Here is a 14,158-nt window from a genome sequence, read left to right on the forward strand (position 1 = left end):
TTTTTAATTTCTATTATGTTGTACCATCTTTTGTTATGTTTTATTTTTATACTTTTGAGGGATGTATTTTGTATTTTGTGTTGATGTACGTTCAATGAAAATCATACCGATCATATTGTATACTAAATAGAATTCGAATGTGAAATTACTTAAGACTGTAATGATAACTTCCTATGAATGTATGCTATCTGTAATATTTTTCAGTTATCGTTTAATTTAATTAATAATTATTCATATCAAAATGGAAAGATAACCGAAGCACTTAATAAATTACTCGATCGTACTAAAACAAAACGACAAGGGTAGCCATAACATTGTATGAGCTGTCACGTATTACCTTTAACCCTTTTAAAAGTCACATGTCTAGCACAAGCTATCGGTCCTATTAGTTAACAAAATATTAATTAATGGGATCATGTAAGTTTATTATTAATGAATTCTCATAGTTAAAGAAAATTGGATAATAATAAATTAATAATAATTCAACAAATTTGTTCTATCATATATAGTTTTGATCTATAGCAATCATTGATTAATTGCTCTTTATAAGCACAATATCCAATTTATAGCTTCAAGAATCTAAAGCCATAGTCAAAAGACACTACAATAGGACTCCAAAAATAGCAACTTGCTCTTTTATAGAAAGTTGCAGTACAACAACAATATTCATGTATGGCCCTAGGTAACCATCTTTATAACTCCATCCTAATATTATATATACATTTAACATTTTCATTCACACCCATCCTAATTAATCCTACAAAAAGATGATCCCCATGCATTCCCCTATCTTAATACACAAAACGAACAGTAGATTCCCATTTAACTCGATCTACATTCGTTCTTTTGTTTGTGTAAAGTAATAAGATTTAAACTCTTTTAACGAGCCTCGCTCCCCACCTGTAACGAGCCATCCTTCATCAACTTCAAACTTAGATTGTTGAATCTTTCTCGGGAATATTGCCTTGATGCTTTTCTCCAATCCGTGCCCGTCCTCATCATTATATGAAATTCCTCATAACTGATACGCCCGTCCTGGTAAAATTAGAATGAGGGCTAATTAGAGCAGTGAACAAACAGAATAATTAACACAAAACGAACCTTATTCATGTCGACATCACGCATAATCCCATTGATTACTTCGTCATCGGTGTTCTCGCCTTCATCACTTAACGCTTGACGAAGCTCTCCAACCTCTATATAACCGGTTCGGTTCTTATCAAAAAATTCAAAGGCTTTATGTAAGTGCTCATCGTTCGCCATTCTTTTGAGATGCAGAGTGACAGCCACAAACTCCCCACAGTCGAGTGTCCCGTCTCTAATAACATCAGCCTACAAATTATGATTTCGGCTTCAGTTAAAACAAATATATATAATTAATGAACGTGAAGACCTGAAGATGATCGATGGTGCTTACAGATTCCATTAGATTTTGAAGATCCACATCGTTTACTTGATGACCAAGTTTCTGTAAACCGATTCTGAGTTCTTCCATATTAATCTTCCCATTGTTATCTGTGTCTATCATATGGAAATCCTCTCGTATTCCAGCTACTTCCTCTACCGATAAATGTTCAGCCACCACCTATGCATATTGTATAGATGTTTTGTAATTTCTTAAAATGTATGATGTCTATAACACTAATAGCGACAAATGGATCATAAATCGTACCCTCAAAGCTTGTTTCTTTAGCTTGTTCATCATTGAAAACTGTTTAAGCCTTGACTTAACAACATCACCCAACGGAACATTTGAGGCCTTCTTTAAGTTCACTAACCAGGGGTGTTCTGCGATTGCAACACGCAAGTAAGTTAGCCGGCCCGTTACTCAAGTATCACATTTTCAAATAAAACAGTACCTATACAATGTTACATTACCAAGAACTTGTTGAGCTGTAAGCCGGGACTTTGGATCTGGATCAAGCATTTTCTTCACAAGGTCCTTCACATTATCAGAGATTTTAGGCCATGGGTCTCTTTTGAAATTAATAACCGAGCGAATTATTGCTTGCGCGACTCCTTGTTCAGTTTCTATAGAAAATAAACAGCATAAATGAAGTTCAAAGATTATTCAAATTAATTGATTAGATCGAATAGAAAATCACACCTGCCCAAAAAGGCGGAACACCACAAATCAAAATGTACAGAATAACTCCAGCACTCCATACGTCAACCTCGGGCCCATAGTTGCGTTTTAGAACTTCAGGAGCCATATAATAAGGACTTCCCACTATCTCGTTAAAGACTTCCCCTGTATAAACCGAATTCATATGAAAATTTGTATATTAACATCTAACACAATATATAAAGTGTTAACCATAACTATATACCTGGTTGAAAGAAGACCGAGAGCCCGAAATCAATGGCCTTCAGGGGAGCCGTTTCCTTTTTGTTTCCAAAAAGAAAATTCTCCGGTTTTAGGTCCCGATGCATAACTCCATGACTATGACACATCTGCAATCAACAAAAACTAAAATTAACAAAAGGAGTTTCAAATTTGAAAGACTTCTAACCTTTTTATTTCTTTTTTAATGTGAATGTATCTTAATATTTGCAATGAAAGGGCAACTACCACAAATAACTATAAGAGTAAACTACACTTTTTCGTCCTTTAGGTTTACCCGAAATTGTAAGTTGTGTTCTTTAACTAGGATAATTACAAAAAATACGTCCTTTATTTAAAAAGTTGTAGCACATTACGTCTTTTTCACTAGTTGGCGTGAACCTTTTCTGTTAATCCTGTTTTTTTACTAACATATGAAATGACCAAATTAATCCTATAGATAGAAGAGAAGTTAAATGGGGGTAAAATGACGAAAATACCCTCATGTGAAATGCACATGACTGGATTTAACAGAAAAAAGTTAACGCTGCATGGTGAAAATAATGTAATGTGTACTTTTTTTTAAATAAAAGACGTTCTTTGTAATTATCTTAGTTAAGGAACACCGAACACAACCTGCAATTTTGGGTAAACCGTAAGCCTAAAGGACAAAAGTGTAATTTACTCATGTAACACAAACAGACCTGCACGACTTCCACAATGGTCCTCATGATAGAGGCAGCAGCTCGTTCGGTGTAATGTCCTCTAGCCACAATTCTATCAAACAACTCTCCGCCTTCACATAACTCCATAACAATATGAACCGCACTATCATCTTCGTAAGTGTCTCTTAATGTCACAATATTCGGATGTTTTGGCAGATGTTTCATAATCTCAACCTCTCTTCTAACATCCTCAATATCCACCGCGGTTCTAAGTTTCTTTTTTGATATCGATTTGCAACCGAATTTTTCGCCTGTTTTTAAATCCGTACATAAATGGGTTATTCCAAATTCACCCCTACCAAGCTCTTCACCAAGTTTGTAGCCCTGCGTGATATCATGGCCGGTTGGCTCAGGTAATACAAAGAAACTTGTACCACTGTTTTGGGATGAAAGGAGATAGTCAACAAAGAAAGAATTCGGTTTTCGGTTTTTTCTTTTCTTCTTATGTTCCTTCCTTTTAGCAGGGGTAACACAGCAATTTCCCATGATTTATACAACCAGATCTTTATATTCTGATTAGAACATATAAAAAGTTACATTAAATACAAATCAATATACTATAGATATTAGAAGTTATAACAAAAAGTTCATCAATATATGTGTTTGAGTTTTTTTCCTCCATTTTAGCAACTTTTAATTATTCTGTTTTGATTGTAAACACGCGTGAATCATCTACTGCGTAATTTATGCGCTTATTTACTCAAAACAACACCAAATGAATCTTGAAATTTCATAAAACATGTTTATATGAAAAAGATAAAAAAGATTCAATTTAAAGATCACCATATGATCATAACCATTAAAGGCCATATTTTTGCATAGCCAAATAAATTCAAGAAAATCTTGAAACAAGACATGATCATATCATTAAAATATAATCAAACCCATGTGTAGAAGCTGTGAACTTTTCCATATCTTCATAAACATACAACTTGTTACATAATTAAATCCCAAAATTGCATAACAAAGCAAATTCAAAACCATAAATGCATATCCGAAAAAAGAGAGATGATGCGAGCATACCTAGTCACAAAATTGTCGAAAATATCATTCGATTCGCGAGATCAATTCAATTATCATAAAATGATGAAAATTGAGGGGCGTTCGGACGCGGAAAGCTTTCATCAATGGTGATTAATGAAGGGTTTGTTGTTTGGAGTGACCATAATAAGATTATAATGATGATGATGATGATGATGATGATGATATGAGAGAGATGGAGAGTTAAAAAGATCTTTTTTTTAGACTTTTTCCCTCCAAATTCTCCACCGCTTTTCTCTTTATTTCTATAAAATTGTTCCTTCTAAACAATGGTGCCTGGCTTTTATACTTGTTATAATAACCCACTATTTAAAAATATATATTTTTTTAAATTAGCAAGAAACAAATTCTTCATAAAACCAAAAGGAATAATGCTTTAATCCTCTGTTTTCAAAATCCAAACATTTGTCTTTTTAAAAGATTATTATATTCTTTTTATTATTATTATTACTATTTGCATATACATAAGAAATATATATTCATTTTCTAGTTAATATATAGATATCATTATATGGTAGTATGAAAATTGTATACACGATCGTTCTCAACTTTTTAAAAATTTCAAGACGTATAAGAGTGATTTCTTACGTGCAAAACCAAAAATTTTTCAACCGAGTTTTGGTCTAACAACCATAATTTGGAGGTAGAACAAATGACATGAAAGCAACACTTTTTCGTTTTTTTTTTTTGGTTAAACATGAGGACCTGTTATTGAAAACTCACGGGACCGGCAAATATTTACAGTGGCACAGAAGTTCACTCATAAGTATATTCCAAGTACCAAATGACATAACCATAGTTGTATGATTAACATTATAGAGAAGTCAAAAACGTTACCATATCATTTTCTTCTAATTAAGAGTCAATCGAAAAAGCACTAGATTTTAAAACATACAAAAACAACCATCACCAGCACAGTCTTCGCACATCGGCGTTTGACCAACTCGAAACATAGTCAAACATGTTTCGATTCATTTTCTCTCAATTCAGCTTCAACCACTCACAATCATGAGCATACACCCGTTTTTGGTCACCATGAGAACCCGTTAACAGAAAGGTCACCGAGCCCCACCAGATCATCAGCATACACCCTTTTCCTGTAAAAATAACATATTCAGATTAAATCTTTTTAAAGTTACAAGTCCAACAGATACTCTTTTTTTACAGTCATATTAGTATAACATTTACCAATTTGACATCATTGACCAGGCCCAGATCAGCAAGTGAATGTTCTGATACACAATTTACATGCACAATAACACCATTCTTGCTGTTTCCAATTTTACCCTTTGTAGTATCCAGATAATCAGCTCCTTTAAACATCCATTTACCCCTTTCTAAACTATAAAAATCATCGAATATTTCACCACACAAAACGCACACGCTTTGACTTTCATCTGCATTCACCATCATCTCACCATCAACCTCCAATGCACCCTCGGTTCTTGACCCATTAACCCAATCGTCACAATTCATAAACCACCTCCTAGACGGGTCAAAATCAGAATTTCTTAACGTATGCCATTCCATATGTTTATCAAACCGTTCTTGAAGCTTAAACCTTAACCCGCATATACCACATTGATGCGGAAGCTCATCGATTAGGTCACTAATCACACCAGAATGAAACTCCCTGATTATATCAGCCCTAAATTCACAACCAATAGAACACTTGATTTCTTCATTGGTGTTAGATTTAGATACAGGCTTGGAAGAAGAATCTACAGCTGGCGGGATCTTAACATCGCTCACGCTCGGGTTCTTTGAATCATCTTCTGATGCAGATATTATGCCTTTAGCAACCAAAGTACTTAAAAGACTCGACACAGGATTTGATGAAGTATCACGGACACTTGAACTCACTGTTGATGATATTGGTTTGTTACCAAATATGCTGCTAACTGCAGCTAACAAGCTACTTGAACTTGTCGGGTGGGCCTGTGAGGAACTAATTGTTGGAACCGTATCAGATACGGGCTCGGGTTGATAAGATGGCAGAAATGTTTCATGCTTTATCGGTAAATTCTGAATCTTTGATTTCTGAGAGTTAGGTTTTAACTGGAAAGAATCTTGATGAGGTTGACTAGAAATTCCCGGGATCTTTTGAACTCGAGAACGAAGTGGTTTACCATCCGGGTCTATTAACTCTTGATCAGCCAACTCATACTGCAACCTATTTGATTGGTACTGTGATTGAGGACGCTGACGTGACTGTTGCTGACTAGACAATGTTGCAGTTTTACTTACCGATTTTTCAGAATCAAAAAACAACCGGGGGTCTCGTTTTGAGCTATTAGACGACGCGGGTTTCAGCGAAACCGAACTGACATCAGCCCACAAATACTCTTCTACGTCTGAGTTCTTCCAGCTTCTGTTAATATCACCACTTCCTTTATTCATAGACGGTAATTTCACATCAGAAATTGCAGATCTCGGAGCTGAATAATTGTGCAATCTTGCAAGCCTGGATACTGTCTCGGTATTATGCTCTGCAACTCGTTCACTCGATAAATCAGAACCAAAATCAAAATTGTTTTTATATGATGTACCACTGTTTTCATGAGTAAGATCACTCTCCGCCTCTCGTTGTACTTGCTGAATACTCTGCAAAACCATAATCGTCAATTTCATTATTATTATCATGATTATTTTTAAGTTTTAGATGCCTAGTAACATACATGCAACTTAAGTCGAGGATTAGCACGTGCTCTTTGAATATTAATATTAGCAGTTGTTCGGTCTTGTCTTCCGATATCTTCAGATGAATTATTAATCATGTTCCTTGTTATGTCACCCGCTGTATCTTTTGCCTTTACGACAGTTAAAAAATTAATATATAAAAAATTAAAAAAAAAACAGTGATTAACACATTAAAAACAATATTTCTTTGTCTGCATACCCTGGTTGATTGTTGGAGTTTCTGTCTCTCTTCCAAATACTTTGGATTTACATGAATGCTGCGGGCAGGGGGGCATTGAGGCTGTGAATCAAGTCTAGATGTGGTCAACCCTGAAGTTGACCCATTTCCAGCTGACTGAAAACTGAGTTCTTTCTCAATAGATTGAAGTGTTTGAGGAGGAAATACTCCTTTCCATGTCCCGAAAAGATGTCGCATACCAGAATGTACTGTAGAATCAACCTGTCTATACGCCTTGCAGAAAACCTACACAATAAAAAGTAATAATACATAACTAACTCATCAACTGTCACACGAAAAACAGTTGCACAGATTAAGATCCAACCTCAGGGAGTTTGGTAGAAAAGTGTTTGATGTAATCCCGTCCAATGTTCTTCACAATACTGTCAAGAAGATATAGTGATGGCAACTTTTGATCACTCGGAACCTAAAAATCATTGTGTCAATAACATTAATAATTAATAACACGACAAATGCAGTTCCATACACACACCGACTCTAATATCCTCTACAACTTATTAACTGATAAGACAACAAATGTGATTGCATATGCGAACCAATTATAATATCTTCTACAACTTATTTGAAAAACAAATTAAGCCATTTGATTATTACGATTAAGCAGATACACAATAAAACAGCTAAATCTATACACCAATAGTAACCGAAATGATCATCACCTCAACAATATTATTGCAGATAGTGGCAGCAATCGCTTTCGCCGCCTGCAAATTCTCTCCGGCAATAATCGTCAAGTTCGTAATAATCGGTTTCGAATTAAAAGTCAGCTCAGCCAGAGCTGTCCTGTACTGACTCACAAGCTCCTGATGCTGCTGCTGTTTAATCTGCGTCAACGATTGCGGCTGATAACCTTCACCGTCTCTCTCGACCGCAGTTCGAAACCCTACCGGCTGCCTTTGAACCCCGGGCCTATTATCACCGTTCGAATTATTACTATTACTATTACTATTATTATTATAACCACCACCGCGAACAATCGGCGGCTCTTCGGTAATCAATCTCGGCTTCTTCATGGCGTTAGGGTTTCTACCCGATCTATCGAACGATCTGCCGCGAGAATTACCGTTGATATCCATTAGCGCGAAATAAAAAAACGATTAATCTGTGTTTACAATTGACAGTTTACATGTGCGAATTAAATTGGTGGCTACATACATCGTTACAATTGTTACAACATGAACAGAATTGAAACCCTAACCCTAACCCTAGGTGGATGTAATTACAAATACACAGATCCGAGAAAGAAGGATAATGATAATAATCGATTGCAGGGGGGTTGATTTGCGACGGAGTGATGGTAGTGATTGGATTGGAAGTCGTCAGTCAGGGTATTATTATTATTATTATTATTATTAAGGTTAAGATTCAGAGCTGCCTGCCAGTGCTAGCCAACAGAATTTTACTGTAATGTAAGTAAAGCCTGTATATACGTATGTGTATGTATGTGTCACTGTGTGGGTGGGTGTATTGTGTGAAGGTAGACCCTTAAGAAATGGTTAGATAAAGCCCAAGTTAAGTGGGCTTTTTCAAGCCTGTTAAAACTAGACCATACTCGTTCAACTCCTGCAAACTATATGTCCAAACCCAGTTTGTACCCGGAATTCTAACCGGTTGGTACCCGGTATGATAAAAACCTGTTTACACCCAATTCAACCCGATGGTTACAAACCGGTTCGGAATATTGAGCACCAAAACCGGTTACAAACCAGTTAACCGAAACCGGTTTCTAGGATTTTTATATCTATATATCATTTGAAAAACCATTTTTTTCCTTCCAGTCACTTACCAGATAGATGGTTCACTTAATACCGGAACTAGTTATACCGGGTAGGGTATTTCTAATTGAAAATTGGGTAACGTCCCACCGGTATCTGATCCCGTTAACCATATTCAGTTTTAAAATAACCCATTTTGGAGTAACTAGTTTGTGCACCGGGCAAGTTACATGTTTGAGCAGCTTCTCAACATTATGTGAGAATGTCTTGTATTGTGAGTGGATAAGAGAAAACATTTTACTATTCATGAGTAAATTTGTAAAATAATACTATTCATACTTTATAATTTTTTAATACTTGTTGAAAGTGGTTATGAATAAAAGAGAGACAAAAGATAATGATAAAGATATAAAAATATTATTTAATTGAAAATAAAATAGAAAAAAGATAGTGCTTTTTAATGTAATTATAGAGATGAAGACAGATACGCCCTGCTTGCGGTGCGCACATATATAATGTATATATGTGTGAACCCTTGGGTGGACAAAAGTAAAACTGCACTAATTTTAACGTTATTTTCCTAATCTCGTGAAAACAACGTTAAAAGTGGTGGAAGGTTAATCAGGCATCATGTGGTGGCGTTGATAGTCGAAAGACAAGGGTACATGCACCAATCAGCCGGTGTCCCGATGATTGTGTGTTATGTGTCTTATGTCCAAGGCTTGATGCAAAACTACTATCGAGCCGGGGGTCTCACCGGAAGCAGTCTCTCTATCTCTATGGGGTAGAGGTAAGGCTGTCTACATCTTATCCTCCTCAGACCCTACCTTAGCTTTGCTATTGGTGGGATATAATGAGTACGATGATGATGATGATGATGATGATGATACTCATGATAGAGATGAAGACAAATGAGTTGTCAGGAATGCTCTTAGGTTATGAATAAAATTATAGTGAATTGCCTTTTTCGTCTTTTGGTTTATGTTTGTACAAAATTTCATTTCCGGCCCAAAACAGTTATAAAATATTTTAATACTTAATTATCCCCTCGAGACATCGTAGGCCTCGGCCCAACGTGACTTAAGAAACAATCAAGTTTTGAAAGTGTAACATTCGTTACTTTTCAAACCCGAAAATTCGACCCATTTTAGATTTTCGGTTTTGTTTCTACTTAAATTTATATATTTTATAATATTATTAATTAATCTCAATTTCTGTTTCATGTATTTTATGTGATCATTTCTATGCAAATATATTTTTTACCACCCTTGTAGTATTGCATACTCATTTAAAACATTCATAATCAAGATAATTTATTCATGAACTTTTCCCATGCAAATCATTATAATAAATCTTGAATTATTATTATTACCATCTTTTTCATGTTATGTTTTTTTAATTAACTAATAAAAATAAAGCAATTAATGTTTTAATTAAATAAAATTTATTAAAAGAGTTAAACACTTTGAAAACCTTTTAAACAATTTTAATTTTTGTTTTTAATTATATTAAATATGATTAATTTTCATAAGTTCCATAAGACATAACAACTCCATATTTTCACTATAAAAGGAGGATAAATCCTCCATTATTTTCACACCTCAATCCACTATTTTCTTAAGATTGAAAGCACTAACAAGTAAGTTTTATGATTTCATACATTTTATAGTTTTTGTTTTGATTTAATGTTGAATGTTCATAATTTGTTCTTCATGATCATGTTACTTTTATCATAAAAATATTATATTTTGGTTTTAAGAATCATTATGATCATTGATATCTAAGATAAACACTTTGATTTTTCTAAATCTTGGATCAAACCTAGTTATTTTGCAAGAACAAGCATGAATATATATATTTATGTAAATCTTATGATTTGTTGATCATCATAAACTTATAAACTTTCTTTCAAATAAGATTATTTATAAAATTTCCTTTAAAATATTTTTCAATAGATATAACATATTTCATATCTTTAAATTAATAATTGAGTAATTTAATTATTTTTTATCTTATTTCAACATAAATTAATATTTGTAATTTCTTTAAAAGAATTCATGCAAAACTTTTAAGTTAATTAATTAGTAAACTAATTAATTATGTTACTAGAATAAAATAAAACATTTAATCATTAATTGTTATTAATATTGATATTTAATCTTATATTAACAAGTTATAATTATTTATCTGCAAATCATCTTCAACTAATAAACATCAAATGGTTTATATAAACTTTATTCATTTTTGTTAAACTCATTAAAAATCCCCAAGTCCCCATTTTCCATAAGTTAATGAAATAGATATTTCAATAATGCATAACTTCTAAAACTAATATTATTTAACTTTTATAATCCCGATAGTTAGTCTTTAAATTTTGTATTTCCTTTTTAATTATAGTTTGTGAGGTTCGATCATTTTAATTTCCTTAAACGCGCTTTTGGTTATTATTTCAAGTTGTCTTCAATCTCAAATGTGAGTTTCTCACACCCCCGTTTTAACGCTTTCATACATTTTGGGGGTAGCATGTATATCCTATCAACATTACAATTTCGTTATTCATTATTTACAAACTACAATTCGTTACATGGACTTGTGTGTTTATTTGCTTACTTGCTCAAAGATTACATGCTCATGGTTTCCTCAATAAGTATGATCATACGCCCCCCATGCACTCAGGACCTCGATGTTATGAGTGGAATAGGGACCCCCGATTCGAGTACGTTGGTTATTACCAACGGAAAAGACACTTACTTGCGCTATTATCCGAGTACGTTGGTGCACAATCCCAATTGGAAATGACCTTACTTGCTCATTTACGCTTGTTCATGGAATTGTAGATTTTTATGTATTTATATCAAAACCTGTGCGAACTCACCAACTATTCATTTAGTTGACATTATTTTATATATATGCTACAGGTACCTTATTTAGAGAACGCTGAAATGACGAAGACATTAGTACTTAGGATATTCAACTTAAATGGACGAATTGCTTAAATGTGTATTTATTTGTATTTCTCTTACTTCCAAAATTGTGTACTTGTTGTTTAAATAAATTAATGATAATATTGTCACTTAATAGTGTCACATGTGTTTTGAGCAATCTGTACGTCACACTTGGGCGTATTCCGCCTTAGCCAGGGTGTTACAGATTGGTATCAGAGCCGTGACTATAAGATAGGAAATTAGACGTAGTGTTCTAGTAGGTTATAGTTTATTTGCTTAATTATTTAGGTTGCATGATTATAAATTATGTGAGCCTTATTTGATTGTTCAATGCACATTATTTGGTTATTATTAATTTGTTTATGCCTCATGTACGCAAATACTATTATACTGATAATTCATTTACTTCAATTACATAAACACACACAAGTCCAAGGCATATGTCTAAAAATAAAGAGTTTTCTAACATTTTTAATTATTGGTTTCTATTGTGGTGTTCCGATATTTATTCTTCTTAAAGATGATTATATATGGCGGGTATGCAGTAAACTGTAAGAGGAATGTGCCTGTTTTCTGAAACTCTTGACACCAAGGTTATTGAAACCTAAGGATAAGCAATGCGTATAAATCCCAATCAGACGCGGGACCCAGTTGCTTACCTGGAGAGTTAGGAAAGAGTATGAACTCTATTAAGCCAAAGCATACCACTTTCAACGCCGTATGAATCACAACTTTAAGTTTTCAAATGCGACCATGTTCTCTTTGTGAAAAGAATATGGTTGCACTCCTCTATGTTTTACAATGTGTTGTAACTGGAAGTCTGTACACGAATACCCAGCTTTCGGTTAGACTTAATTACGCGTTTTTATACGAGAATAGTTAAGTTTAAAAAAAAATTGACACGTTTTCTTTATTTATACGCTCATTTAAGGCTTAAACTTTTAAAAGTTTGAAAAGTAATAACCGAATTTCAAACGATTCCTTTGTTATTTTACTATTATGTTTTAGAAATGAAAATTCAAAACGTTAGGGTGATACATGAATGGTCGAATTTCAATTCGATTACCTTATTTCCATATTTATTTACCCTTATGTTTTATAAGTGAAAATTTAAAAAGTCATGGTGGTTTACGAACATTCGATTTCATTATTTATTGTAAGTTTAATATTTTTCCATATAATTATTCAATAATTTATGAGGTTTTCGTTTATTGAAAGATGAAAACTCATGACGTTTCATGGAAATTCCAATTTCGATTTCAAATTTGTTTCATGCGATTTCTTTTCTTTACTTGTATCTATTAGTCGTTTTCATATTTACGTCTCAAGTCACGCGAATTCTTCACGTTTCGTATCATGCTTCCTTGTTTTCCTAGTTGTCACACTCAACTCGCGAAATGACAATCCAAGTTATCAAGTAAATGGCCTCCGTGATCCCGATCACCCCACGTTTGACCGCACCCACCTTCATCGCTATAGTAAATTAAAATTTAAACCCAACACCATTCTTGGAAACGCAAACCAAACCCAACCAAAGAGCCTTGCACAGAAACACGTCCTTTGTATAGTATGTGTAAATCCACCAGTTTACTTCCTTGAAACGTTGATATACTTCAATTTGTGATAGATTGAATTACCACTTATTGCTAAAACCTATTCAAACTTAACACCACTCACTCATCTGCAAGACATGTACCTAACCATTTGTCTCAATCACATGTTTAACCTCATGCTTCAAGCTTACTAACATTGTGGTGACCTTAGCACACTCGCCATACTTTGGAAGGCCTAACTTGTTTCCGGCAATACCCTAACCTCGCATCCTTTGTCGACCTTATACGATTTTTCGGTTTCAATACTTAGACATTTACAAAACTCATCAAACTCGTCTACATTTTCTTTTGCATATTTTTCTACATTTTATTTCTTTTACTAATACCTCGTACCAAATCCCAAATCCTTAGTTATTTTAATCTTCAGTCAAATTGATTTTCTTTAAAAAGAATTTATTACTCTATTATTATTATTAAAGTTATTAATATTACCATCATTATTAATATTACTACTACTATTGTTATTAGTACCATCACTGTCACCATCATTATTATTATTACGATAATTATCAATATGATTATTATTAGAATTGTTATTAGTATTATTGTTAATATTTTTTTATTATTATTGATATTAGTAGTATTATTATTATTACTAGTATCATCGTCACTACTATTATATAATAATATTTAAAGTAAAATATTTGCTTCAAACAAGTTTTGAGCCATTTTGAAACTATTTTTTTTATTCAATAATATTTTTATTATTATTATGATTAGTAATATTATTATTACTAGTATTATCTTCACCTCTAATAATAATGTAATAATTATTTCAAACCGTATTAAAAGTAAACTTTTTGTTTCAAACAAATCTTAAAGCCCTTTTGAGGCTATATTTCATTCAACAAGTCAGGT

General features: G+C 33.3%; 2 protein-coding genes across 2 annotated transcripts; both read right to left on the reverse strand.

The window, feature by feature from the left end:
* Positions 1-871: 871 nt before the first annotated feature.
* Positions 872-3,542, reverse strand: LOC143533215 (calcium-dependent protein kinase 8-like). The gene is made up of 8 exons (XM_077028067.1): positions 3,028-3,542; positions 2,331-2,454; positions 2,108-2,251; positions 1,879-2,031; positions 1,673-1,788; positions 1,418-1,585; positions 1,102-1,332; positions 872-1,035 (listed from the first exon to the last, which is right to left on the reverse strand). The coding sequence occupies exons 1-8, from the start codon at positions 3,532-3,534 to the stop codon at positions 880-882; spliced, it is 1,599 nt and encodes a 532-aa protein (XP_076884182.1). The 5' UTR covers positions 3,535-3,542; the 3' UTR covers positions 872-879.
* A 1,067-nt stretch (positions 3,543-4,609) lies between these two features.
* On the reverse strand, positions 4,610-8,262 carry LOC143533216 (polyadenylation and cleavage factor homolog 4-like). Its single transcript, XM_077028068.1, has 6 exons — positions 7,687-8,262; positions 7,332-7,433; positions 6,989-7,252; positions 6,768-6,899; positions 5,278-6,693; positions 4,610-5,186 (listed from the first exon to the last, which is right to left on the reverse strand). Exons 1-6 carry the CDS (start codon positions 8,101-8,103, stop codon positions 5,169-5,171), a joined length of 2,349 nt encoding a protein of 782 aa, XP_076884183.1. The 5' UTR covers positions 8,104-8,262; the 3' UTR covers positions 4,610-5,168.
* Between the last annotated feature and the right edge of the window lie 5,896 nt (positions 8,263-14,158).

Source organism: Bidens hawaiensis, unplaced genomic scaffold, assembly GCF_021521415.1.
Source record: "Bidens hawaiensis isolate Kalapana, Puna unplaced genomic scaffold, B.hawaiensis_p1.1 tig00009623_1, whole genome shotgun sequence".
Classification (NCBI taxonomy): domain Eukaryota; kingdom Viridiplantae; phylum Streptophyta; class Magnoliopsida; order Asterales; family Asteraceae; genus Bidens; species Bidens hawaiensis.